The 27548-nt window shown below is 39.5% G+C and overlaps 1 protein-coding gene across 4 annotated transcripts; it reads right to left on the bottom strand.

Annotated features, from left to right (window-relative positions):
* Positions 1-296: 296 nt before the first annotated feature.
* On the bottom strand, positions 297-27528 carry MED15 (mediator complex subunit 15). 4 transcript variants are annotated; one of them, XM_015878071.3, is made up of 18 exons: positions 27347-27528; positions 23513-23600; positions 22301-22352; positions 21742-21771; positions 20595-20810; positions 19696-19955; positions 18613-18963; positions 17817-17909; positions 12918-13037; positions 7426-7568; positions 7053-7180; positions 6329-6463; positions 5876-5939; positions 5650-5716; positions 5054-5214; positions 4715-4881; positions 3768-3866; positions 297-3632 (listed from the first exon to the last, which is right to left on the bottom strand). In XM_015878071.3, the coding sequence occupies exons 1-18, from the start codon at positions 27412-27414 to the stop codon at positions 3496-3498; spliced, it is 2379 nt and encodes a 792-aa protein (XP_015733557.1). In that variant the 5' UTR covers positions 27415-27528; the 3' UTR covers positions 297-3495. The 4 variants fall into 4 exon arrangements, with proteins under 4 accessions (XP_015733557.1, XP_015733558.1, XP_015733559.1 ...); XM_015878072.3 differs by having other exon boundaries at positions 297-3629; XM_015878073.3 differs by lacking the exon at positions 12918-13037.
* Positions 27529-27548: the final 20 nt, after the last annotated feature.

Raw genomic sequence — 27548 nt, 5'->3', positions numbered from 1 at the left:
AAACACAAATGAAGTCATTCTTATCTACAGTGCAGTCTAGTATAGAGACACATGGGATACTTGGCTGCATGGTGCAGAACTCAAAGGGGTTCAATTAACTTACTAAGTTATCCAGACCTGTAGTTCAACTTATTCCATAGTGTAGTACAGCATGTGGAAGACTCAATCCTTCAAAACAACTTGCACACATTTAGATACCTCAAACACAGCATTCATTAAGTTTGCTCTCCAAACTAAGTTAGGGATACATCACAACCACTGCCTGCTTTGTTTCTTCAGCAAAGTAACAAAAAAAATACACGTACAAACATTTTTATTCAGTAATACAGTGTTACATGCTCGCCAGAACTGCCTATCAGGAATGCTCCAAGAAAACGGTGAGTACCTGAAGAACAGAAGTAGCACCTACATAACAGAGCCAGTTGTTTACCACAAAGTTCACTCTAGTTTGAAAACTCATATTAAAAATAATAATTTTTTTCTTGCGTGATTTGAATTTGTCTCTGTCCTCCAATATTTTTCCTTTAGAAGTAGGACTTCTTGAAGAATAACCTTGTGAGATCACCTGGCTCAAAGAGAATTAAGGGAAAGACATTTCAGAATTATAATTTAAAAATAATGCCCTGTCACTCCCTCAGCTGAATTCATGCAAAGAGACTACACTGATTTCAATACCTCTGTTTGTGCCCAACCACTTCAGTGCCAAGCAAAAGCCAGGTAAGACATTCCATCAGATAATCAATAGAGCTCATCAGTAGGACAAAAACTTGATTTAAGAAAGGTACTGAGCTGAAAGGAAATGGTTCCGGGTTTCAGTAACATTTATTTAGCAATCAGTTTGATTGCCACTCCAGTGCCCATTACAAAAAGTCAGTTTTGCCACCACTGAAATGAAAAACAAAACACAAACCACCTTCAAACTGCAATTGAAAGTCAAAACTTACTATTCACCTTGTTTATGACTGCTTTGAACATTTCATGCTGTATTTTTATGATAAATTCCTCAGCTCCTATTATCATCTCATTTCAGTTACAAGCTGATCAACTGTTTTTATATGCTATTTGTTCAAGAAATTAGAGGATCAGACTTGCATATTTTTCATTTCACAACACGTCTTGTGTATTTCTAAGAGATGGGAATCCCTGAATTTTTTCTAACATGTTTTCTGTATTCACAGTGCCCCTGATATTTGATAAAGGTCCCAAACATTAACATTAATTTATTGCCATTTGGTGCATCTTTCCAGTAATTTGGGAATAGCACTTTTATATTTAACAAGATTATATTATAAACAGTTTATGGTCACTTGCCCATCAAAACAAACAGAAGCCATGTTGATATTCAGCTATTAATTTGACATGCTTCAGGCACATGATTCATTTTCTGTTTTCCGTATTTATTTCTTAACTGAGATGCTGCAGTATGTTAGAATGCCTACGCCACACTAACCTCTTAGTCTAACACCTCATTACATCTTGTCTGTAGGAAAGCCACAAGCTCACGAGGAAAGTACTGGAAATCTGAAGGACATTTATAGTGTGCTTTGCATCTATCTCCAGGTAGACTTAAATAAATAAATTCAGAAATGTCATTAGTGTTGCAGCTGTAGATCCTAGCAATGCTTTAAAAAAAAAAAAAAAAGTAAAAAAAAAAAAGTAAAAGTAAAGAAAAAAAAACAGCTCCATCCTCACTTCTTGGATTATGGCAATTATGTATTTCAATAAACATCCAAAGTTTCTGTGATGAAAACAACTCTCTAGCAGAACTGTATTGATGTACCTGGTTCTTTTGCCCTAAGAAGCAGCCATGTAACAATACAGTTCAAAAGACGTATCTTTCCTTGCAGATGTAATCAATAATCTCTTGCCCAGGTCTTCCAATTAATTTACCATGAGGAGCATAAAGATGGTGCTGCTTGAAATGAAAAGCCATTTCACTTTCTCCTGACCCTCAAAGCATGTGAGTTTTCACTTACCCTAGAACAAAGTAACCCAGGGATGCAATAGAACTTGTATCTGAGGATCGACATGGGAAGAGTAGTATGTTAGCATCCAACACAGGAATAGTAATAAATTTATTACAATAGAAATAAACAGATAATGCATTAGTTCATGTACAAAATAGTGATAGCATTCTGCTGCCTCAGTTCGTGGTTACTAAGTACCCACACTGAAAAAAGATACTAAAACCAACAACATCACACATTTACAAAGGTCAATGCAGTTTCTTCTCACTACTGCGAGTGCAGCTGCTCTTTAAGGTTTGCTGCACAATGCAGGGAGATAGAATAGGATATAACTGGAACATCTGAAATCTGAATTTGTTTCTGCACTAAGAAAATAAGAGCAAACTAACCATGAAAACATGGGAAAATAAAACAAATTTAATTATTCATGGCAAGTGTTTTCATTGGAAATGCACAGCAATACAGCAGCTGACAACTAACTTGTGTGCTCTTTATTGCTCAAGGCACAAAATAATTGTTGCCAGATCTGCTACTGAGCTATGAGGTGTGGGTTTATTGTTGGTTTATACCTTTTTTGTCCTTTTCTCTTAAAATCGAAGCAAAAGAAAACAAAATTCACCATGTAGCTACTAAACTGCATTAACTCATCCAAGCAAGTCAGATGCCTCAGACTGACTCTATCCCATTAGTAAAGATATGGCTGCAAGCCTGCTGGATAGATCTGTGGTACTACAGCGTTAAGCTGTTGTTTCACTGCCACCTTTACACATGAATTTACTCGTAAGGGAAGTCAGTGTGCACATTAATATCTCCTCTTTCTAACTGCTGCACTTATGGAGCAAGAAAACTGTGGTCCATGCTAACCAAAACCCATTTATACAAAGTAACATTTAAAATAAGCTTGAAAATATTCTTTTTCCTTCTGTTTAGTCTTTCCCCCCACCAATATAACTATCCTGATTTGTCTCACACATTTGAGCAATACCCTAAAAGACCATAATTTATCCCATCCCTGGGCAGGGCAAAGCTAACAGACAAAAGATTCCTGCAAACACTAGGAAGTTTGCAAGCACATCCTACTTGCAGCTCTTTTTATTTCTGGGGGAGTATCAGGTCAGAAAACAAACAGTGTGAAAGGAATACTGGCACTCAGCAAACTTTGAAGTAAATTAGGGCACTCTCTCCCTGCTTCCTCTTTTACCAATGAGACTCCCTGATGGAAGTCCACAAATAATTTCTTCTCTAAGAAGACGATAAAAACTCCTAATACAGTCTCAAGAACCATATATACACATTCTGTATATTTGAAAATGCTGACAAAAGTCCACAGAGGCAGAAGATAAAAAGCATGAAATCTAGAGCTAACACCAGGTCCTCTGCTGAACCTGACACCTAGAAACAAAAAACATGTAAGGCTTCTTTCTTCTGAAGTAACCTCCCCAAAATGCCCGTGACTTCAGCAATGGTATGTGGAAAAGGCCAGCTGTTGAGACTTGATTTCTTGCTTCATGATTTAGAAAGTGACATGTTATGCAGCAGAGAGGCAGGCTTGACGAATGCTTTGTGCCCAGGTGTTTAAGAGTGCCGTGACTGAATGCTTGTCTGGAAGTTGCAATAGTTTAGAAGTCATGTATCGATACACTGACTGCAAGAAGGGATTGGCTGCTGGGAAAAAAAGAAAGAAGGAAAGAAAGAAAGAAAAGGTAGTAGTTATTATTAAAAAATTACATCAGGTGTTCACATTTCCCCAACACTACTAATAGACACATGCCCCCAAATACCACGCTAGAATCCTCGTACCATACTGTCTTGGGTTTTTTATCCACAAAGGGCTTTGATCTGGATAGTCTGCTGGAACGCTGAGCTGTAGTGGTGGGACATTTGGAAGATTCTTGTCATCTAGAAAACAAGCAGATTTTCCATCAGAATAAAGCTTTTTTTTTTTCCGTGTATGGACATTCTTTTCCTATGTAATTCAGCTTGGTTTCTAGCCTCTGAGCCCCAGGAAGGAGCCAGGGGCTATACTGTTTTAAAACATAAATGGAAATTGCATTGCTTGGAATTTCACTTATTGGAAGGACAGCCTGGCAAAGATAGATCCATCTCTTAAGCAATTCTGCACATGGCTAATCATTTCATCAGCTGGCCCTCATTAAGATTCATTATGACACCTCATTAGGTGCCTTCTGTAGTAATGCTCAAGATGAGAACAGTTCAGATTTCCCAAACAAAGGGGATGAAAAAGAATCTGCCTTGCTTGGATTCCCACCTGGAAAGTAAGATCGTAGACTGTAACCCTTTCTGCTTATTCAGCTGAGAAAGAACAAGGAAGATGCGGTCTGAATTCCTTTTTCAAACATATATAATTATCAGTCATCATTAGTACCAATTGAGAGACCCTTACAAAAATTAACTCACCATTTCTGCATCTCTACCCTAGTTGTTGGAAAAAGTACAAGTCTCAAATCAGGTATCAAGACGGTTGCTAGCAACAAGTAATTTTCTATACACTCAATGAGATTAATCCTTACAGCCTCACAATGAGTAAAGGACTGTTTGCTGTGAATGAAATTTCCAGGTGTACCCTAAAGCAGACTGTACAGAAATGTCATGATTAAGCTGTTCTGTGATGCTGATAGCTACAGACTTCATGAAGAAGTCGCAGGCTGGCAAGATTCAAGACTCAGAAAACATTTAAAAAATAAATAAACCCTCAGTTCTGAGCTCATTCCACAGTTTCTTCTTACCTAGTTTGCATATGAGATGAACTGTGCCATTATTACTGCAATGGGAGGGGTCCAGGTTCACCAGGAACTTAGGATTTAATCTTGCAACTTCCCCTTGTAACACATTTGGTATAGTCTGTCTCTCATCTTCTTCATATTTTCGTTTTCGAGAGGCGATAACTGGGGCCCTATGTAAAATAGGGTTCACAATAGAATTAAGTGAAAATGTTATGCCAACACTACATTTGCCAAACATTTTACAGGCATACAGAGAAAAAGGTACAACTCGCACCTTGTCATAAACCCATCCCCATTCTTTTAACAGTTGGAATAAAGAAGAAGTTACTTAATGATACATACGTGATTGGTGGACCATGAATGGCGGTCATAGCTGGCATAAAGGTGCGGTAAAGGGAATGGTTGAAGACTGGTGACCGGATGTTGGCCAAGACAGCATCCAAAAGTGGCTGACACAAGTACTGCTGTTTGGTGGGAGGCACTGGGGGAGGCGGTGGAGTAGGCTAAAACACAAAAGCCCCACTTTTTATCTTAATCATCACCAAAAATAAAAACATCCTGCAAAACATTACAGCAGTAACCTTTCAATGCATAAAATGCAAAGAACTCTAAAAACTGCATAAGGTAACATTAAATATGTCTGCAGCTTTCTCTTGAAATCAGCTGCAGAAGTTCATAGAAAGAATGACTGTAATATTTGCACGAAACGCAAGAATTTGAAAGCTGCATTAAAAGATGCATACAAGGTGATTTATATGAGGAGATTGTCTGTTTTTTCCTGTTTTCTTATTTTGTCCAACCTCACTTAAAATCATAACAGCATAAGCAATATAAAACACAAAAAGTTATGTAATTTGATTATATATATATATATATATATATATATGTATATATATATAAAAAATTGCTTATCTGTTGTTAAGCAAAGCTTTACATACCACAGCCATATCATTCTTCAGCTTCTCCAATGCAATTTCACATTTCTGCAGTGTCTTTAGAGGGCATCTGCAGAAGATGACAAAGTTTATCACCACAAAATGGTCACCTCAAGAGTTTCTGCTGTCTGAGCCCTGCAGGCAACTCCAATGCCAGCATGGCCAGATGCTAAGCAAAATATTCTGGAAGAGCTAGGGAACTTATATCCACTGAAAATGACAAAGTTACCGTTTTGAAGGGTCAGTCAGGATATCCAAGAGACTCTTCATTTTACTCAGGTCCTTCTTCCTATCTGAAAAAACATCAAGAGACAAACATTGGCAATAGGGACAGCTACCATACTTGCAGACAGAAATATATCATGCTGTTATAAGAGAAAATATTAGCAAACATTGAAGAAAATAGAGAGATAGATCTTTTGTCTAATACTTAAGCATACCCGTTGCATAAACCATCAGAATGTATCCCAAAAACATCAGAAGTGAAGGAAAACTGATAGGAATTTAAGGATTTTACTCACTATTCCTAGTAAAACAGTTACAATTGTGAGGAAAGAAAAAAAACAAAAAACTGTCACTCATTTTTAATCTCTGGAATAGAAACCACCATAAGAAGGTAATGTACTGTTTCTTCCATTAGAAGAGGAGAGCTGACAAGGAAATGCATGAAAATGAAACCCACCTTCATTTTTATCAATTTTATTGATCATCCTCCGCAGAGGCTCAATGTACTTTGACAGCTGTTTGAGTTTCTCCAGATACTGTTGCTCCTCTGACTGGCTAGAGCTGGCTGGACTCATGACAGAGTTTGGGTTTCCTGACAAGAAATAAAGACTTCATGTTGCACAGATGATAAAAGAATCCAGATCTGAAACGTGACAACTCTCAAACTGTAGTTCAGGTCAAATACACAAATCCACAACTTGATGCACACCACAGCTTAAGTACCTGCCCAATCCTCTAATCTTTTTGCAAAAATAACATGTTCTGTGGACAGTGCAGCAATTCCCATTTATTACTTTTTTCTTTTTTCCTGAAAAAGTCCAGAAGTTTTACACACTCATTTCATAGATTCTCATTTTGCCTCACTCTTGTACACTACACATTAAATCAGCAAACAGAACTTGCTGCAGTTTTCCTTCAGGCCATGCTTTCTAAACTGCAGAGCACACAAAACTGGTAGAAGGAGTCAGCACGTTAACTCACAGCATCAGAAACTTCTTCTTATAACTGGGACAGAGAAGAGCACCATGATGCATAACATGCCCACTATTTGCAATGCTGGCTGTTCAGCAGAGCAGTTTAATGTTTATGTCATGCCAAATAATAACTGTAACAATTCCCAGGAAATCTGTTAACAAAATATACCCCAACTCATGGTCTGTAAATATAGATCTCACATTCACCTGGAGTGTTTAAAGGACCTGGGGATGGGACACTAAAGTTCTGCGGTGTTCGTGCAGCTGCTGGGCTCTGGGATGGTTGTGGAGATGGACTGGGGAGGAAACTGCTGGGTGATGGAGCTGGACCAGAGCTGAAAAATAAGAATAAAAACAAATCTGCCAGAGACTGATAAGGAAGCATGATCAGCCTGCAAACAGATACACTGCTAGTAAGTATTGCTATAGCACTTTGGAGCTCCAGCAGTAGACTTGATAAGGACTTCTTACACATGGGGGTTCTCACAAAGCTCACATTAAAATTTATTCACTTCAATGGAAACAGCATAAGGTATGTCATATGCTTCTGAAAACCTTCAGGAGTTACAGTCCAGCTCACCTGACATTTGAGTTTGGCTGAGAATTTGGTTGGCCTGGTTGAGGAGATGGCTGTGGCTGCGGTGGTGGAGGCATTGACTGGGGTGTCTGAGCTTGCTGGACAGGAGATGGGGATGACATCATGGTAATGCTGTTCTGGCTGACCTGAAACATGCAAACAGAATAAGGTCAACAACAACAAATGGGAGTAAGCAATGGGAACCTAACTAACAGGCTTTAACTACGGAGAGAAGCATATCTTCAGCCCTACAAGAAATAAAAATGTTAGTTTCCTGTTCCTCTCCATAATGAAACAGTCCCATCTGTATCACTGTTGAGACTTTTATAGCAATACTTCCTATTAATTTTACCAGAAGTAACAATTAAAACTGCATGCAGTTTGGATAAGTGTGTAATGACTGTTTTTCATTTTCCAAAACAACATGCTGCAATTAATATGTCAGAAGTGTCACCTGAAAAACCTGTGCTTGATTCAAACTAGGATAAAGAAAAGTGGGAGGGAGGGGGAAACAGAGTTCTAACTTGAATTAACCATCATAAAAAAAAAAACAACTTTCCATTTGAATTTTGATTATAGACTTCAAAAGTCTCTGAGATTTAACTGTAGTTTCTCAACTCGTTTTCTTCATGTTGGAACAAGAAAAACAATTAAGTAAATCAAACCACCAACATGCCTTATACAGCTTTGCAAATCAGAGTGGAGAGAGAAACAGTATAAACTGAATGGCTGGGTGAAAAAAAGTGAAGCAGCTTTCTGACCTTTGAAGAAAGATGAGGTGTTCCTAAAGGACAAAAAGACAAGTAAGGAACTTTCAGAACAGCACCAAACTCTGGGTAACAATGAAGTTTATTCTGCACACTATAAAGCACTAGAGTCAGACAACGTTCAAATTAGAGTAGTCTCCCACCTGTGCTCATTTCATGGTCATTTTTCCCCTTTCATCACTCAAAACAAACCCCCTAAACACAAACCCTTTATCACAGACAGGAGTATGGTACAGTGATGCAGATATTATATGAGCACAATTGTTTAAGGCAAGTGCAGAGTTCTATGACCTTAGGCTACAAATATATTTTAAAAAAAGTATAATTAGCCTACTCAGTGACTTACAGAATACCTACGTTAACAATTAGCACCCTTATGAATTAACAGATCATTTCATCAGTATAAATGATTTTAAGCATAGCTCCCACTCATTTGTTAACTATGCACCCATTTTCAGAGGATGCTGAATGACAGAATATGCTTTCTTGGAATACCACATTACAGCTACACAAGAAAGTAAATACATTACAAGCCAAAGCAAACCTCACCTAGATGCAAATATAAAACTAATGGACTTGAGGATGCTAATTCATTATCTATGAAATCAGTTTAAAAACAAATACAGCCTGAAATACTGTTTTTACTTAAAGGGACAAAAAAAAAAATCTACAATAACTCCATCACTTTCCCAATCTCTTCCACCAAACTGAAATCCACGACAAGATTCTTTAACAGCCTGCATCTCCTCAGCAGTTAGAAAAGCATTTCTGATACTGCAAAGCCTCTCTCTCCAGCTCTCACAGGAACCAATCACCTCAACATCACATGGAAGTTAGTATGAACACTCCAAAAAACAATTCCTAACTTTTTTGTCATTCTATTTAACCTTCTAAACAGTAAGAGATACAGAACTTAGGTAGGTGTTGCACCCATTTTTTGGAGCCAGACCACAACCACTTCTAAGTGGTTTAGCACTCACTGAAAACCAGGCGTTTTTAACGTGTCTGAGGCTGGTTACATAAGATTACTTTTGAGAAGTTAAATCTTTGTGTTTTGGAAGGAAGAAGAAGGGCTGCATTAAGGTTTTTACCGAGATTTAAGCTCCTGTATCTACTTTGTGTTAAATTACAAATGCAGAAAAGCAAAGAAAAAAGTAGCATCTACTGCACACATAAGCATAAAATGAATCAGCATTGTTATCTGTTAAATAGCATTACCTCACTTCATTAAGTATATGCGTAGGCAAACAGCTTTCCTTCTTGCAACAAGTTTGCTCTCTGCTAGCTTCATTTCAGAACACTGAAGGCTAATGCCTAATATTACATAAAACTTTTTCAGTAACTGACTGAGAAGCATGCAATGCCAAACTTACTTCCTTATGATTCTTCAAAAGCAGTTCATTTGATACATAATCATTTCAGAGAGTGGAGGCAAAGAACTTCCTTCTGGAGATTTAGATCCAATGAACTCATTTAGCTCCTCATTTAACTCAAGAGTTAAACCGTGGTTAATAGATGGTCTGCATACCCTTCATTTTCAACATATATAAGGTAATGCAATTTTGCATTTGATCACTGCAGGATGAGATTTCATGCATCCAAAAGCACACTCAAGGACAGATACTGAACACCCGCTGAACACAAAGTAACTATGCAGTTACCTGAACACCACATGAAACCATAGTGTTATGAAGCTTTGGCCAGAATATATTTAGGGTTTCACATCTGAAGTTTTCACTTATTAATATCCACTAAATCAAAGTTACTCTTAGTATTTAGAGTGCATGATACTGGAAAATAAACTTAGCTATGAGGTCCACTTCCAATTAACTGGGCAAGGAACAGCACTCAGACAGGGACAGTGAGTTCCTCAGAAGCTCCCAGAAATAAGCCAGTATAATATGCAGAAACCAACAGCAAGGAAAAGGAGACTGCATCAAGGAAGTGATGGATAATAATGAGGGAGAACGGAAACACTTAATTGAAAGAAAAACCTCTAGAAAGCATTTCCACTACTGCACTTACAGTTTCAATGTTAAGCCAGTAAGCACAGCCATGCCTCCTCTGTTGCAAACTGGGTTTAAAAGTTCACCTTTAAGTTGCATTTTTGTTTGACAAAATGAAACCACTGCAGAACTCCAAAGGAGGTCAGATAAAGGTTTCAATATTCTGAGTCTGGCCAACATCCCTTGCTTTATTTTAATGTTTTGTTATTGCTGTTGTTGTTTTTCCCCTAGATTCTCTAGCTGCTGAAGATTTCTGCATCAACCATGAAGCCCATGCTAATACAGGCTGCAATAGATTTGTAGGGAGAACTTGGAAGTTTTGACACTAGAAACACAGGAGGAAGGCTGGAATTAGTACATTAACTTTTGCTTTGGTAATTAGATAAAGTACTAGATTAATCTTTCATATTTTTTTAAAAAAGTTTGCTTAGTTATTCAAGAAGTGTTGTTAATACTGACTGTAGTTAATATTTAATATCCATTCAGGATATTAAAACAAACTTCAACTAAGGAAAAAATTCACTTATAATTCACTGGCAAGTTGAAAGACCAGGAGGTAGTGTAATGCAATGCCATATCAGTAAGTATATTCTTTTGCTGAAAAAGACTAATAGAAAAAGGAACCAACAACCAAGCAACAGTAAAAAAGAAACCACTGCAGAATTAACTGAGCCTTATGATAAAAGGACAGACAAAATGTGTCAATGGAATGAAAACAAGTAGTCACAAAACACTGATACAACATCTGCTTCTATTGTTGAAAGAGATTCTTCAAGATAAAACCAAGATTGTTTTCCAAAATGAGAAGACATTCAGAACCATCTGTACAGAGTCTAAAATGACTTTTTGTACCGTAGTCAGAGGAGACAGACTCTTTAGATTCTGAGTGACTAATAACCAGATGTATGCTACAGCCATTTACTCCTACTGCAAGGCTCTAATGACATTATAATGACAGCATATCCAGCAGACAATATTGCTTAAGCATTTTACTAAACTAAGAGGTGTAAATGACAACAGCTTTAAATTTTAATTCACCTGGAACTAGAAGAATGCTAGAGATTCACACTGAATCAGAACTATCAAATTATATGGTACGGGAGACTAGCTTTTCCCAAAAGCACAGAACAATTACTCACTTGCCCATTCTACCACGTGCTTTTTACCCACTTTCATAAACAGATTTCCATTCTTCTTCTGCCTTCTTTAGTTGTTCAATTTTCTATATCATTTCCCACGGTCACTTGGAAATCAAAGCCCCTCAATAAACAGACATGACAGCAATAAAGCACTATGGCACTGAATACTAGAACCAGAGGTGAATGTAAGCCAATCTAACATTTAAGTATCTAACAGAAGCCCCCTCACATCAGTCAAAAAATGACTGTCTCGTGCAACATAAACTGCTACAACAAATTAAGCTCTTAGCAAATTCTCCTTTGATTCAAAAGCTATGCCTGTGTTTTATTTCAGTTAACATACACAGCTAGCTCCACTGAAATTATTGCACATCTTAAACCAGAAATGACACGTGTACCTTCCTGCACCATCTTTCTGATCACTGTAACTACCTTAGCAAACTTCTGATGAAAAAAAAAAGGCTGTGCCTACTAGACCTGATGCAGCAGCAGTAAGAAGCAGTTTCCAATGTTCCACACCCCCCCCAGAAAAGATTGCAAAGGAAACAAAAATGTGAAACTGAAGGAACCTTCATTAAACCTATGAGCAAAGTGCAATAGTGTTAAGTAAAACTACACTCCTAGCATTAAATTTAAAGATTAGTATGTAGGAAGACAAGATATTAGGTTCACAAACAACAGAGTTTAAAAGTGCAGTTGAACATTTTTCTACCACGGTAATACAATGCATATGTAAACCAGCACCAGTTACACAGAGTTGAGCAAACTGCAGAGTTCAGCTGAACAGAGCCTCATTTTATGACACACTTGTAAGAACTCAGTTCTCTTTCATTCTAGTTTTCCTCACTTTTGTTCCCCTAAAATGACAGGTTTTGCTTGTGAGACATGGCTGTGGGTCTTCAGAAGACCAGAACCTGCACCGGGCAAATGCAATACTCTGACCTCAAGCATCTTCCAGCAACACTTGGCTGCCCACCTGCCTACCTAAGTTCTCTCATACAAGTGGAGCCCTTCTGGTAGCTTCTCCTTCACTACTGAAGAGTGAAAAGAAGAAGGAAGAGAACAGCTCAGTTTTTCTTAGACATTGATTACATGCCAATACATACAGTTTGCTATTCAAACTGAAATGAGCTAAGTTTATTATTAATGCAAGAGGCATTTGTAAAGAGCATGAATACATGAGAACTAAGGTCCTGAACACAACTCAGCCAGTGCATTACAGTACATGGCAACACTTCTGGAGACTCTCCTAAATGCAAACTCATCACAGACAAATATTTAAACAGAAATGTAGTAGTTCTAATTTGTGACTTGAATCAACTATAAATGTTAAAAAGTTCTAAGCATTGTAAGAAAGATCTAGGCCACTTGGAAACAGTTTGATACCCCACACCCTTAGAAAACCTGCTGTTTGAAATGAAAAAGGATCCATGAAAAACCTAAACAGCCCAACATCCTAACACCACCAAGTTACTGTTCCACAGAAAGGTGAACTTCCCCTTGCTTGAAAGCAAGTTCTGTACAATCACACATCGAATGCTTTGTGCAATACCTGACACAATGTGCTTTGACTCAGTAAATACCTGTGGCATTTGCTGTCCGCCCATAGGAATGGAGCTTGGCGGTGTAGCAGACACTGCGGTGGTAGGCGGGAACCGTGGTCTTATTTGCATCCCACCTCGGGCCATAGGTGCGGTGATCATCTTTGAGGACAGAGGGACAACAGACAAAAGTAATCGCAAAACAAGAAATGCAGTGCACTGGCAGGATGAGAAGCACATGCAACCTCCAGGAATTAGGGGAAGGGGGAGCATGAAGGGCAGGTTAGTGAGCTTTTCTCTAACAGTTACCCTAACACGCTAACTTATAAATCAAACTCCTTTTTATATCCCTTCTTAGAAAGAATCTAATGAATTCTAGGTATCTTGAAAGCACTGACATGTAGGTTCAGATTTGTAGGTCAAGGATTGATAACACTACCATCTGCAGGATGAGCTTCTCCCAAATTTTGCCTGATGGCTTGAATTTCTACAATTACTGTAAATAAGTGCTCTAAGCCTGCTGACAAGAGCACTCCACATAAGCTTCTTTGCCTCTCTAACATCACAGGTCTCTGATGTACTTTCCCTCACTGTGGTCTCAGAGGATTTAGCAGTATTGCATATGCCACTTTCCACTGTCAAAGAACACAGCAGACAATTCAGGAGCCACAGCCAACAGCAGCAATCCAATGAGCTGACCTACAGTGAGCAAAATTTCAGAGCAACCTATGACTCTAACACTACAAAACAAGAAAAAGGACTTGCACTTGAAGAAGCTATTTCCTTCCTTTTTTACCATATAGAATAAGTGAAATATATCCTTGTAATTTCCAGCATTTTGACAGATACCCATTCCTCTACTACTAGGCTACACTAAGATTTTCTGTTATGAACCCACATCTGTCTCAGGCTCATTCTTGCACTATTTGATTCTTCAGTTGTACAGACTGAGCACAGCCTGAAGTATCAAGTGTGTCTTAAATGATTATGGTCAGCATTAGATCTGTATTCTAAAACAGCATTAGGAACACATTACAACATCTAGAAGTGCCTTTCAGACCCATCAATCTGCACAAACACAGATTATCTACAACTGTATAGCCTTCCACTACTTAGTATCACACCAGATATGCTGTGAGCTAAAGCGTAATAAGCATTTATGGGAAACATAGATTATTTATTAGGTAGTATACAGGTAACTTGGACAGTTTATACTTCTAGAGATCTACAGAGAAGTTATCTGGACTGCTTTTTTGTTTTCCCTCTAGTGCATACATTACCAAGGAACCTACACAGGCTCTAACTAACCTAGGACTTAAAGAAGACTCATTTCGGTAAATAATTTGGGGCATTCTTGCTTAGTGCTCCGTGTAAATGGACTGAAGCAGCCAGCAACACGTCTAGAGAGTCAGAGAATGCATGTGCTTACAACTGTTAAAAAATAAATAAAATTAAATACAACATAGCAAGACTGAAAAAGGAAAGAACTGAAAGAAAATAAGTGTCAAATTCAGCACAACTGTTAGTTCACAACAGCGCAATGCAGTCACTTTCCATCCATGCAAAGAAGGATGGTCAGAGACAGGATTTCAAAAGAGAAACAAATGAGAGTGCTTCAGACATCACACACACATGCACATGTACACACACAGCATGCAACAGCCACCACAAGCAAACACAACAACCCAGCACTGGCACAAAGCACAAGTGGATGCAACAAAGTACAGTGAAGAGCTACTTTATCAACATGAGAGCTGGTGAAGCAACAAAACCCTAACAAAAAAAGAAAACTGCTGGGGGGGGGGGGGGGGGGGAGAAAGATAAAATCCTTCCAGGCACAATCATCCCATCTCAGACCCTTGTGAATGCACACGGATCTCTGGAGTGTGTGAAATCCCAGGGATGTTTTGGTGACTCACATGTCCCACCTTGGTCCCGTTTTCACATGCCACACCACCAAAGTGTGCAGATTTAGATTACTTCCTCCAAGGTCACAGTAATTAGCAGTTTATTCATAGTTTATTTGTCTGCAAACCACTGAACACCAGCAGGACCAACTCTGAATCAAAGACTTTCAGCTACTTTATGGCTGAATTAACGTGTTGTGTACACATTTTCTTTAATGTATGCATTGGAAAGGAAGTGTGTATATGTGTATGTATACACACATGTATAAATGACACCAATTCCAGTCCTAGTGAAAGCAATTTACTTTTTCCCATTCTTCCAGCTGATTCACATTTGTGAAACCTGTCATTCTTCAATGCAATTGGGAAAGGAGATTTCAAAGACCATTTTTGTTTTATGCAAAGCAATATATCTATGACATCAGTCTATAAATGGAAGACAACCAGAAGTGTTCAGGTACTTCTGAGAAAGATTTAAATTGAAGGCAAATCCTTCTCCACAGCTGAAATGGAGATAATCTATAAGGAAGATTTTACCCCACAAAACCAGAGAGCAAAGGAATAAACTGTATCTCCCCTGTAAGATACTAAATGTGTTATTTGATAAAAATGTTGCGGTGAAATACAAAAATTAGAATCCTGAACTTGATGTTTTCTTTGCATCTAAAATCCAGGGCATCCAAATTCTTTAAATATGCAGATTCTGGTAAGAATATATAAGTCCTGTGCTACTATCACTCTACTAAAGACAGGCCAGGCCTGATTTTCAGATCATCAACAGATAATCTGCGTTCTGAGCATCTGAAGGACCTGTAGGAGAACAGGAATTTAAACTTAATTAATACTTAACTCTGGTTCACTATGGAGCTTCTCTTGGTACTTCAAGCACTTGTGTAGCACTTTGTGGTCACACTAGGACACTATTTTGCTTATCTGTGTGAGTTACACACTCAAAAGGACTGGACATCCAAGCAGGATAGCATTCACCTGAACAGTCATTATGACTTCAGAGAAGAATTTCATAGCTTAAAGTGGATCCACATTTGAATGTAGGCTGGCATTTATTTTACACAGGATAGATTATCAGAAACTTTACAGAAAAGAAATAAAACAGATTTCCAGACCAAAAGCACCTAAAGATCAAGCTTAAGTGTAACAAGCAAGTATTAGGATAGGGTATGTTTATAACAAAAGCTTCCCAGAACCAAATAAGGAAATCTAGGCAGATTAATTGTGCTGCTAATGCAAAACAGACTAAATACAAAGAAAAATCTTTTCTCAAAAGAAACTTCCCATAAATCAAAGAAAATGTAACCAGATAGTCAACATCAAAACTGTACTGCAATACTGTCCACAACCTTGAAAGAAAACACTATATACAGAAAATAGTTACACAAGTATAAGAAACCAGTTAATAATTGGACTTCACAGCAGTTTTTTCACAGTTTTGTGTACTCCATCTGTGATAACGAGCAACCCTTGAGGTTACTACATGTCTGAATAAAGCTACAATGCAGAAACAGCCGTCAACCATCTAATTACCCAAAACTTTACAAATGCACCGTGCTGTTAAGCCACTGGCATACGATTTCACTAAGTAGGGCAAGAATTAAGTTGACTCTACATAAGCACAATCCACCTGGTTAGAGGTTGGAAAAAGCACCATTAAGTTAGTAGAAAGGAAAAAACAAGTCAGTGTCTCCTTTTAGTCACCCTAAGTCTCTTGAAGCTCTCACCTGGAAATTATTCAAGAAATAAAAAAAAATGCTTTAATATGTATTTTAACTTCAGAAGAATTATTCTACATTACTGCCAATACTGCACCAATTGTACTTACCACTGCCCAGCTTTTATATCCTGTTACACTGACAAAAGCAAAAGGACCAGAAACAGAACTTAGCCACTCACATGTACATGGGCCACATGAGAGGATGATGCACAAAACATTATCCCTGATACAAGTTTATGAGATGAATGTTCAAGATCCAATTGTTATCCCTCAGCCCCTGTAAAAAACTTCTCAAGATCTTACTGAGTCTAAAACATGTCTTGTGTGATGAAGGAAAATTGGTGCAATACGTGAAATGGCAGTTATTTTTGTATTCCCAGGCATTAATCCTGGTCAGCCTCTTCTCATCTGTCTGCCTCAGCTTCTCCATATACAAAGTGGTGAGAGCTGTACTTACCCATGTCTGTAAAATGGCTCAACATGAAACACTACAGAGGCAAAACATGACAGACTATTTGACATTCTTGTGGAAAATGGAATGAGAGGATCAGCTCAAGTCACTCCCAGTTTTTCTCCCCCATGTTTCCTTCACACCAGATACACATCAAGGAACAATTACTGGGGCTACAAGTGTATTGTGGGTTAAAAAAAACAAAACAAAACAAAAAGGTTGTTAGACAATAAGCTTTCACCCAGCACTTTTTCTTTAATGTAACTCTGCACTCATGACACGTGCTAGTTTTTTCTTCGACAATTCTCATCCAGAACAAGAGCATCTATATCTACAGCCCATTTCACTCAGAAAAAGTATGGAAGATGAAATGAAGGAAGGGGGAGCATGGAAAGATTTAATTATCTATACTACTTTTTTTGCTTGGTACATGGAAATGGAAGGTGGAACACAAGTGAGTTAAGAGAGCAGGCAAAGATTCACAGTATGGAAATCAGTTTGGACAACAAAGCAGTTTCCTAGGAGAGGATAACAAAAAGAGAGGTGATACACTCCAGGAACCAACAGTCAGACTGCAGTGTGGCCACAGTAGGCCGCCCTGTTGTGCATTCCTGTGTAACTACAGGCAACAATCTTACCTACCAAGGACAGAGAGCATGCACAGAGAGTTGTCAACGAAATCCTGCCTCTGAGTCCAGGCAAAAGGAAAACAGCATTAAAGCCCATATCTCCTTTATATAGGGATGATCAATTAAACCTCATCAGAAAGCCACCAGAAACCCATCTCCATGCTCATCTTTAGCATGCACTTGCTACAGGCCTGTAATTGGAGATATTGGCTCCAGGGCCCTTACCTGTGCTGATGCTCCCATCTGAGCAGCTTGAGCCTGAGCTGCTTGCACTGCTGCTGCTGCTGCGTGCTGCTGCTGGACCAGTTGAGCTCTTACCTTGAATATAAAGAGATAGAACAACGTAAACATGTATTTGATTAGGATATGACATTTCTCTTTCAATTGTACTGACTGTACTCATGAAAAAGCTCTATTTTGAATACAAAGCTAAGATCAGCTTCACATATCTACTTCCAGACACCGTTTTTTAATTTTCCTATGAAAGTAAGTTCCCGTGCATCTAACATTTGGAACAACCTTGTCATAGGCTGTGCACCCATGCTGTGACTTCTTGCAACTTGTACTCTGCACTATAAAGTCTTCTAATGGCTATACTAGATATTCCAGCTATCTGGCAAACACACAGGCGTTGATCTCTCTCAAGAATACTATTTTAAGCACATACTAATGATCAGCATTTTAACTATTTATACATTCATTGTGACAACTCAGAGGGATGCACACAACATCAAACTACTCACAGATTAACTGGTAGGAGCTCAGAAATAGCTGACTAATGCAACAGCTTGAGAAGTTGCAACATTAACTGTATTACTCAGTTCTTAAGATTAAGTAGTAAAATGTTCACAGTAAAGCAATCATCCTCAAAGCAAGAACTACCAGTATCTTAAATTTTGGCTAAATCATCTAGACATGGCAGAAGAAGCAAAATCAGCATGCTAAAGAGCCAACACTGGCTCCAGTCCCATGCACAAGGCATCTCAAAGCACCTGCTAGTGTTCAAGAACACAGCCCTTACCTGCATTGCTTTTAACTGTTGCGGCGTGAGAGTAACAGGCATAACTTGACCAGGAATTTGTCCCGAGATTGCTTGTGCCTGAGATACCATGGGCTGGGGTTGAGGCTGGGACTGTGGTGGAAGCTGAGACTGCTGTGCCTGAGCAACCTGTTGTTGCTGTTGCTGCTGCTGCATCTGTTGTATCTGCTGTTGCATTACTTGTTGAGGTGGCTGCTGCTGTAGTTGTTGCTGTGGCATTTGTTGCTGCTGTTGCTGCTGCTGTTGCTGTTGTACCTGCATAGCCTGTGCTGCTTGCAGCTGTTGCATTTGGGCAATTCGCTGTAGTTGCTGCTGCTGCTGTTGCTGCTGCATCTGAAAAGCAGGAAAAGCCAGGATGGTAAAGCTTCCAGCAGTGCAATAGCAGCCTTATTTTTACAGAGTAAACCCACAGCAAATAGAATCCTAATATGTCAGGCTGCATTTTCAAGCCTGCATATCCAGCTCTTTTACCCATTCACTTTTCAGATATCTCAACTTACATAGTGCACATGACCTGTGGGTTTCACTATTACAAGCTTGCCTAACTGTACTAAAACAGTTTTCAAAGGCAAAGTTGAAGTCAATCAGCTTCTTCTGTAAAAATGGGCTTATAAACACTTCTTAGATGCAAAGGCTACATCAGCAATACCATTTACAAGAACTGCACAGAAGCATGACACCTGAAGTTTCCTCTTCTGTTTTTCCTCCTAAGGATGATGCATATAAATTCTCAGTACACACTTTTTAAAGTAGCAACATGAAATTCACAAGTGCTTTTAGTTCTTTCCCACATCTCCATCCTTGTAGAAAGAAACACTGTCCTGATGTTGATAAAGAGAGAGTTTTAATTCTCTATTGCTATAACAGAAGAAACCACCAAAAGCCTACACTGTAAAGTCTTTGCTCTGGGATGCAATATATCGTTGCCAATCTAAACTAAAGTCCCAAGGTGGAATTACATTAATAATGGGAGGAGCTGATAATCAGTACTCCTATACGAGCTACTCTTCACATGATTTGTAACTCATCACAAATCAATTAACATTTTAATTATTTTGTCATCACCTGCTGTTGGTTTTGCTGCTGCTGCATCTGCAGTTTCAACATGTGTTGCTGCTGCTGGACGGCTTGCAACTGCTGCTGTTGCTGCTGCTGCTGTTGGGCTGCTGCAGCTGCTGCCGCCTGCTGCTGCTGCACCTGAAACTGTTGTTGCATGGCTGATTGCTGGGCCTGGAACTGCTGCTGCTGCAAAGCTACCTGTTGCTGCTGGAATTGTTGCTGCTGCTGCTGTTGCTGCTGAGCTATCTGCTGAAGCTGAAGTTGGGCTAAAAAGGTGGTAAACTGTACTTAAAAACATGAAACCCAAACAAGACAAGAGACAGTTATGCAGTACAACTTCACAATAATCAAAGATAACTCTAAAGTATGCAGACATTCATTATGACCAGCATATAATTTTGCATCCTCAAATGGAGAAGGTACATTAACAACAGAATCAGCAACACTCCTTCCTAACTATCTCTACAGCTTGCAGCCTATACTGAGTCAGCAACCAAATCAGAGTGTAAAAACGTGCAGTTGTACATCCAGAAAATCTCCTGGAAGGACCACATTGGGATCCATGGAATTACCTGAGAAATAAGAGTTCTTAATCAAAACAAGCAGAGAGCAGAGAGGTCACTAATAGGAAGCACTGTGGCCATAAGTGTGTTCCAAAGAACAAAGTTCTGAAGTTAACACCTTGGAGGACAGAAGAAGCATTTGCTCACAGAAGATACAGATTCTCCCTCACTATGCTAAGAAATACATTTACCCCAGTAGATAGAAGTATTTGAAATCAACTCTACCAGCAGAAGATATAGCCAGAAGTATGAAATTCCTTCAGCACCTTATCCTTGTGGAAAATTTATTTACTGAAAGACCAACCCAAACATTTCGGTGACTGAAACACAACAAATACTTACTCTGCTGAGTAGCTGTTGAGACACCAGGCATACCATGAGGGGCCATTCCTGTAGTTCCAGGAGGCTGCTGCTGTCCTGGAAGACTCATTTGTTGCCCCATCGGGCCAAGGCCAGCCATCCCACTCATTGGTGCTCCTTGAGCTCGGGAAGCAATGGCCATTCCAGGCGCCCCTGCTGGGGGACCCCCTGTTAGATTCTGCAGGGCATTCATCGGATCTACAAAGAAAATAGTTGCCAATATGAAGCCAGACATGCAACTGCTGCCTCACAATTCTGTTTTTCAGGATCCACTCTCTGAACTACTGGCTTCAAACTGCAACTAGATCCAAACCCTAACTCTCACTGCAAGTCGCAAAAGGCTCTGGCAGGCTTTTACCTCTCTGTAAACAGAGTGAAGATTATTCAGAGATTTGCAAAGTTCCACACAGATTCTAAACATATCGGACAAAGGAATTCCTTAGCAACCTTTGCATGTCTATTCAAGTCAAAACAATATGCCAGCTAAGCCCCATGACAATAAATAACCTGTAACCTCAAAAACCAAGAACAGAGTTCCAACTACGGATTCGATTTACTGTGGATTCAATTAACCTCCTCCTCTTGAGGAGCAGCACTTAAACCACAGGAAGTACTTTGTAGTGCAGTTCCCTTAGTCCCCATCATAACATTTTGATTTTATACAGTGAATAAATTCAGTGTCTTTCAAGAGAATTATCACAATCTCAATCCTGGGCATAAAGAAAAGTGAAGTCAAAGAGAGAACAGCAATTCAAAAAGGCAAAACAGAATATGAGGTGCTAAAGTAGTATTGATCAGGCACAGAACACAACACACACTCTTCCATAATGATAATTATCAAACAGTTTTTAACTGTCTATTGGAGATGCTGATCAATCCCAGTCATTGCAGTTAGTCCATAGGGCGATAACAATATATACACTCATTTACTTCATTACTAGGAACATCACGTTAAGTTCCTAGTATAGCTGCTATAAAAGTTAACACAGAGGCAGAAGACACAAGAAGCTACTGTGGTACCTTGCCATCATCTAGCTAGGAAAATTCACTGCCTTCTCAGTACATAACAGACCCAGTTTTTGAATTGTTCAATTCAGAAAAGGAAAAAAAGAAGAAAAAGACCTCTTACCACTGACTGAGGCTTGAGATTTTTTGTTGTCTGAAAAGGAAAAATACATTAATTACATCTGTTAATCTCGTCACACACAGATTTGGCACTTCATATATGTGTATATATGTATACTTCTGAAAGAGAGTATAACTATTTAAAAATCGCTGTCTACTGAACTTATACCCATTTCCAAACAATTTATGCATCTATCATAGCTGTAACAGGCAGATCAGGAAGGAAGAAAAAAAAATAGAAAAGATTTTAATCTTTGTAATCAAATCATACAACACACATTAAATTATCCATATCTGAACACTACAAAAACATTGAAAAGAAAGCAAAAATACAGGAAAAATTAAATGGAAGGGGCAAAAGTAGCAATTGTCTCTCAAAGGCTCTTAAATTATGTATGGATATTGTAAAAGAAACAGTACTTAAAAATTCAGCATGTATATTACAGGGGGAAATTTTGAAGCAATTTGTGATGAGTCACATATAGAGTCGCACATCAATCCTGAAATCTACTATTACTTCCCATGCCTCTAATAAGGAACCACTGGGAAAAGAGATTACTTACGGATATCTCGAAAATGGATGATAAGCCTGGCCACAAGAGAAAGATATTCCTCCTAAAGGCAAAAGGTATTATTTTAGCACAGGATATAGAAACAGATAACCATTACTTTGTAGCCCTTCAGTATTCTCCCACAGCATAAAAAATTTTACTTTAAAAGGTCTGTGAGCTTTTCAGAGTAGTTCATTTGCAGGGACTGAACTTCGTGAGCTAAGTGGGAATGCTTTCACAGAAGGCTAATGGGACAAAAAGGCTCAAAACCACAAAATTCAATGGAAATAATGTCCATGACAGCCACGTTAATAGAATCACAATATGTGTATTTGATTGTATACCAATACATCCATTTTCCATCCATTCTCGTCCTTTTCTTAAGTACTGAACTTGCTCATGGAGTATACTTACTCACTTTAGTCCTCTGTCACACTTACATTACAAGAGCTATTTTATGCTGTTAATATTACAAAAGCAAGCAAGCCATTATATTTAAAAACTAACATCCAGAAGAAGTGCCAGAAGGAAAAACAGCCTTTGCTGTAATTCATGAGCGTGCTGCAAACTGCACAAGAGAATCTGCCACAGTGCTGAGATGACACTTGCTGGTACTTCCAAGGTCAGAGAGGCTATTAGCAGGAATAAACTCATGACATCAACAACACAAAACTTTCAACATCACAAGTTCCACCTCAAACACATCATGTTTGAAAACAGAAACAGCACCCAGTTTCTTGTAACAGAACTCCAGGAAAGAAGCTTGCACATTTGGGTAGAGTCTAGAATTGTACGTGATATCCAGATTTCCACAGAGACCACAGAACTTCTCTTTGTCTTACTCCTAACACAGCCTTTTCATTTATATCTTAGTCCCTCTCCATCACCACACTGGTTACATGGATAGTGCAACGTTGTAGATTAAAGAAACTAATATGCAATTCACTCCATAATAATTTAATCACATATATGCACAATCCCATATATGCATTAAATGCTGCTGTCTTGTCATGTCCCTTGGCCTGAAATCCACTTTATTTCACCCCTAAGATGCCAAATGATCAGCTTTCCCCCAACGTAAGAAGAACACAAATAAACCCAAAATCTTCATAACTAGGTACTGTGAGCAAAGACCAATTCTTAACGTGCACAGGATTTGCTGTTTCTGTGGCTCGTTTCAAAATTCTGACATATCAATAACTTCTGAAAACAGAGAAGTTTTACCCTTGTTTTGGCCTTCATAAACACATGGCTCTCCATATCTTTGCTGGACTTATTATGGGCAACACCAGCCTTCCTCATTGCTTCATCACTGAAAAAGAAAAAGAGAAGAAATGAGGCTGAGCATTAACTGAGGACATAAAAAATAATATTTCCTGTAGTTAGAAAGGTCTGTGCAGTAGCTTTTTACCCTCATCTTAACACAGGGTAGAAACCTTAGAAGACTGGTGAACACTGATCAAGACAGTTGTCCACAGAAGGGAGGGAACAATCAGCACAACAGCAGTGGATGAAGCAGTAAGATGAGGCCTTACTGATGGAAACTGATCATAAAAAGCTTCCCTCCAACCTTACTGTTCTCAACCATCCAGAATCACAGCCATCAGACTCCTCGTAAACTGGACCCATCTGCCCTTTGGATGGGAAATTAAAAGTGCAAGATGGAAAGGAAATAAATCTCCCACACAAATGTACTCTGTTATGGTAGAAAACAATGGGCATTAGCAGTATGTCAAAAAGAAGCAAGAAATTCCAATGTAAAAAATGCACTGAGATAAACAAAATCAGAAGTTCAGACAGGTGAACAGCCCTATTCAAATCCTACAGACATATTCAGTTTAGGAAATGTCTCATTCACTGTAAAACCTGTTCTGTTTTAAAGCAGCATAGTAGCTACAGTCTATATTCCACAAACAAGTTACCAGAAAATACTTTCACTTTGTAATTAGGAACTTAGCAACCTATTTCTCAGTACCTGCTCCTACATGAGCAACTATCCTACGCTAAATGCAAGGTAGGGAAAGCTTCAGCCAGCCCAAAATAGATTACTGTTTTCTTCCCCCTGAATTTTGACCACATTCCTTGCAGCAGAGCTGGTGTTTGTACAAGCGGTGTCCTAGCTCAGCTTCCTGAAATAACTCAGTAAACCCCTCACACAAGCGAGCAGAGCAGATGCAACAGCCCTCAAACGCAGGAGCTTCAGTTGCCACAACTCACTCTTACTGTGCAAAGCAGAAGGCTAGCACCATAGCTATTTCTTTGCAAGACAAAGCAGATCAGTCAATAAAACATCGCTACCTGCATAAGCCTCCCTCATGGTAACTTGCTCATGTGGCCTGACAGACACTACAAAATGCTCTTTATGTATAAAGGTTATTTAAAACAAAGGAGACTCTGAGCAGACTCAGAAAGGAAATCTGTTGCAGTGGAAGAAAATACATCCAGTTCTTCGATTATGCCTTCCTTTTTCCAATAGCTTCTCTTTCAAAAAGGCTTCCTTCCTCTAAGTCCACCCTACGCTCTGACTCATCATTAACTTGTTAGCCCCATTATAAAACATCTCTTGTTTTTGAGAGCACCAAGAACTGAGAAGGCAGAAAGACCAGGTTATACAAATGGATGTAAAGAAAGTAACACACAGATAATGGTCACAGCATGAAGACAGTGATCAAAGTAGTTTCAGTTCTCTTAGAACTCTTTTGCAGCAGCTCAGCCCCTAACCTGAACTGATACATGCTGCTATTCCTTCTCAGACGCCCAAACATCTGGATTCAGCATCAGCAACACACAATGCTGCTTTTGGCTATAGAGAAAAAAGCAAAGGACAATCCAGACTCTGCACAGACTTACTTCTACTTTTATCTTTCTAATTTTTCAGTGAGGAAAATCATCATCCTGGTGCACATAAAATCAACCCCTTCATAGCTCCAAAAACTCCAGAAGCCTCCCCTGCCAGGTTATGCCAACACAGTTGTTTGTGTGGCTGTGTAATGAGCAATACTAAAGAAGAATCCAGTTTAAAATTAGCCATTTTTTCAAGTTACTTTTTTTTTAAACATAGAGGATTTTCTCTATCAGGTTTGCTACGTGACAACCCAAACATCTGCACCACTGAGGCAGAAGCTTCCTAGCTCACAGCTGTGCAAAAATAAGCACTTACAAAATAATCCTTTACTTTCTACAGTCTCAGAAAGGGAGAAACACCTTGGATTTATTTACTTTTTTTACCTGATGTCTCCCCTAACAGGCCAGGCCAGCATATAAACTTATGGCTGCTATACAAACTGATTTTGTTAAATATTTCACATACAGAAGCAAAGCAAATGCTTTCTTCCCCTCATTCAGGTAACTTCACTTGATCCATCTCCTGCTTGTTTGCTCCTCAGTCTTTGCCGTCTTTCACATACTTATTTCTCTCACGCATCCTCTTTCATCTCATCTACCTGAACCATTAGCTAAAATCTACACAATCCCAAGTGTGAACACTTGCATAAAATTTCAAGCAAGGAGCTTGAACGCAGCACTTATGGACTTATGGTGTAGGGAACCTGCTTTGGCAGGGGGGTTGGACTCGATGATCTCTAGAGGTTCCTTCCAACCCCTACAATTCTGTGATTCTGTGACTGCCATACAATCTGAGTTACAATCCTCCTCTACACTCAACGTGGTTCCTTTTGCCATAGGCTACAAGCAGCCTGAGGTAGGTGCCAAACACAACCATGTACTGAGTCTACCACCACACAACCCACTTAAGATTTGTCCTTTGAGCAACACATTTAAAAATACATTAAGGGAAATCATTCTGAAAAGGCTCCCAAAGCACTGCTAAGTGTCTCTTCTGGCCTTTGCAGTGAGCAAAGGGGTGCACAAGTATTCACACTCCTGCACCATCACTGTCTCTTGGAACAACCTTGGAGCTGTTCCCCAGCCTCAGTTGTCTGAGTGCTGAGGCATTCCTGGATCCAACAAGATTCTTGTGCAACTGCTTGGGCCTGCAGTCGCACAAGAACCTAATATTAGATAGGACTTCTTAAGTCAAAAGCAGTGTTCTCTCAAGTGATGATAACCAAATGATACACACTGATCACGGGTACATTCACTAAGATACCAACTGCACACAGCACACCTGAAACGTCTCTTCATATAATGTCATTCTAAACATCTAACTATCTGCATCTATCTATATGTATCTTAACATTCAGAGTTAGGAGATCCACGCAAAACAACAATAAATTAAGACTTCCACATTCAGCAGCTATAACAAGGTACCCAAAATTAAAGTATGTGCAGTGTTCCAAATATTCAAGATCAAGTTGACAAACACCCATCACTTACATCTGCACAGTGAACTGGAAGACACACAGACACAAAGGCCTGTTATGAACATCCTTCTCACAAGATCAAAAACTTTCAGATGACTCATTTCTTCCGAATACTACATAAGCTGGAAGCTTATGGAAGAAAACAGGAACTTGCTACAAACAGAGTTCAAGTCTTTTTAGGCAATATATTGCTTCTGTTTCTTATTCAATAAACCTATATATTATCACAGAATCACAGAATGACCCGGGTTGGAAGGGACCTCAAGGATCATGTAGTTCCAACCCCCTGCCTGGCAGGGCCACCAAACATACACCTTTACTAGATCAGGTTGCCCAGGGCCCCGTCCAACCTGGTCTTGAACACCTCCAAGGATGGGGCATCCACAACCTCCCTGGGCAGCCTGTTCCAGGGCCTAACCACTCTCCTAGTAAAGAACTTCCCCCTAACATCCAACCTAAATCTTCCCTTTTTTAACTTAAAACCATTTCCCCGTGTCCTGCTATTGTCAGCCCTTTCCAAGAGTTTACTCCCACAAAGTAGAGACCATAAAACAGAGCCTCCCAAGCAGCGGCTATTCCCGAGGAAGAGGAAAGCAAAAAGGAACGAGGATTGGAGATGTGAAGCCAAACAGGGGCCGGGGCACAGGCGGCCCCGGGGCAACGGGAGGCGCTGGAGCTGCTGTGGGAGCTGCTGTGGCAGCGGCCGTATCGCGGCCTACCCGATACTACTACTCACATCTGGCTGACGAGCTTCTGCCTGAAGTTGGTGCTGCGCCAGTCGGTCTCGGGCCCGGTCACATCCATCCCCGCCCGCTTCCAGCCTCCGCCGCTCCCGCAGCTCCGCGCTCCTCGCCGCCACCGCTCCCCGACACGGCAGCCTGGAAACCGCTCGCCAGCACTTCCTGTGCGCCAAAGGCCGGAGGGAAATGAAGTCCGGC

This window comes from Coturnix japonica, chromosome 9 (assembly GCF_054131305.1).
Source record: "Coturnix japonica strain WE chromosome 9, WE-NBRP24, whole genome shotgun sequence".
Lineage (NCBI taxonomy): Eukaryota > Metazoa > Chordata > Aves > Galliformes > Phasianidae > Coturnix > Coturnix japonica.
This window is presented reverse-complemented; position numbering and strand designations above follow the sequence as displayed.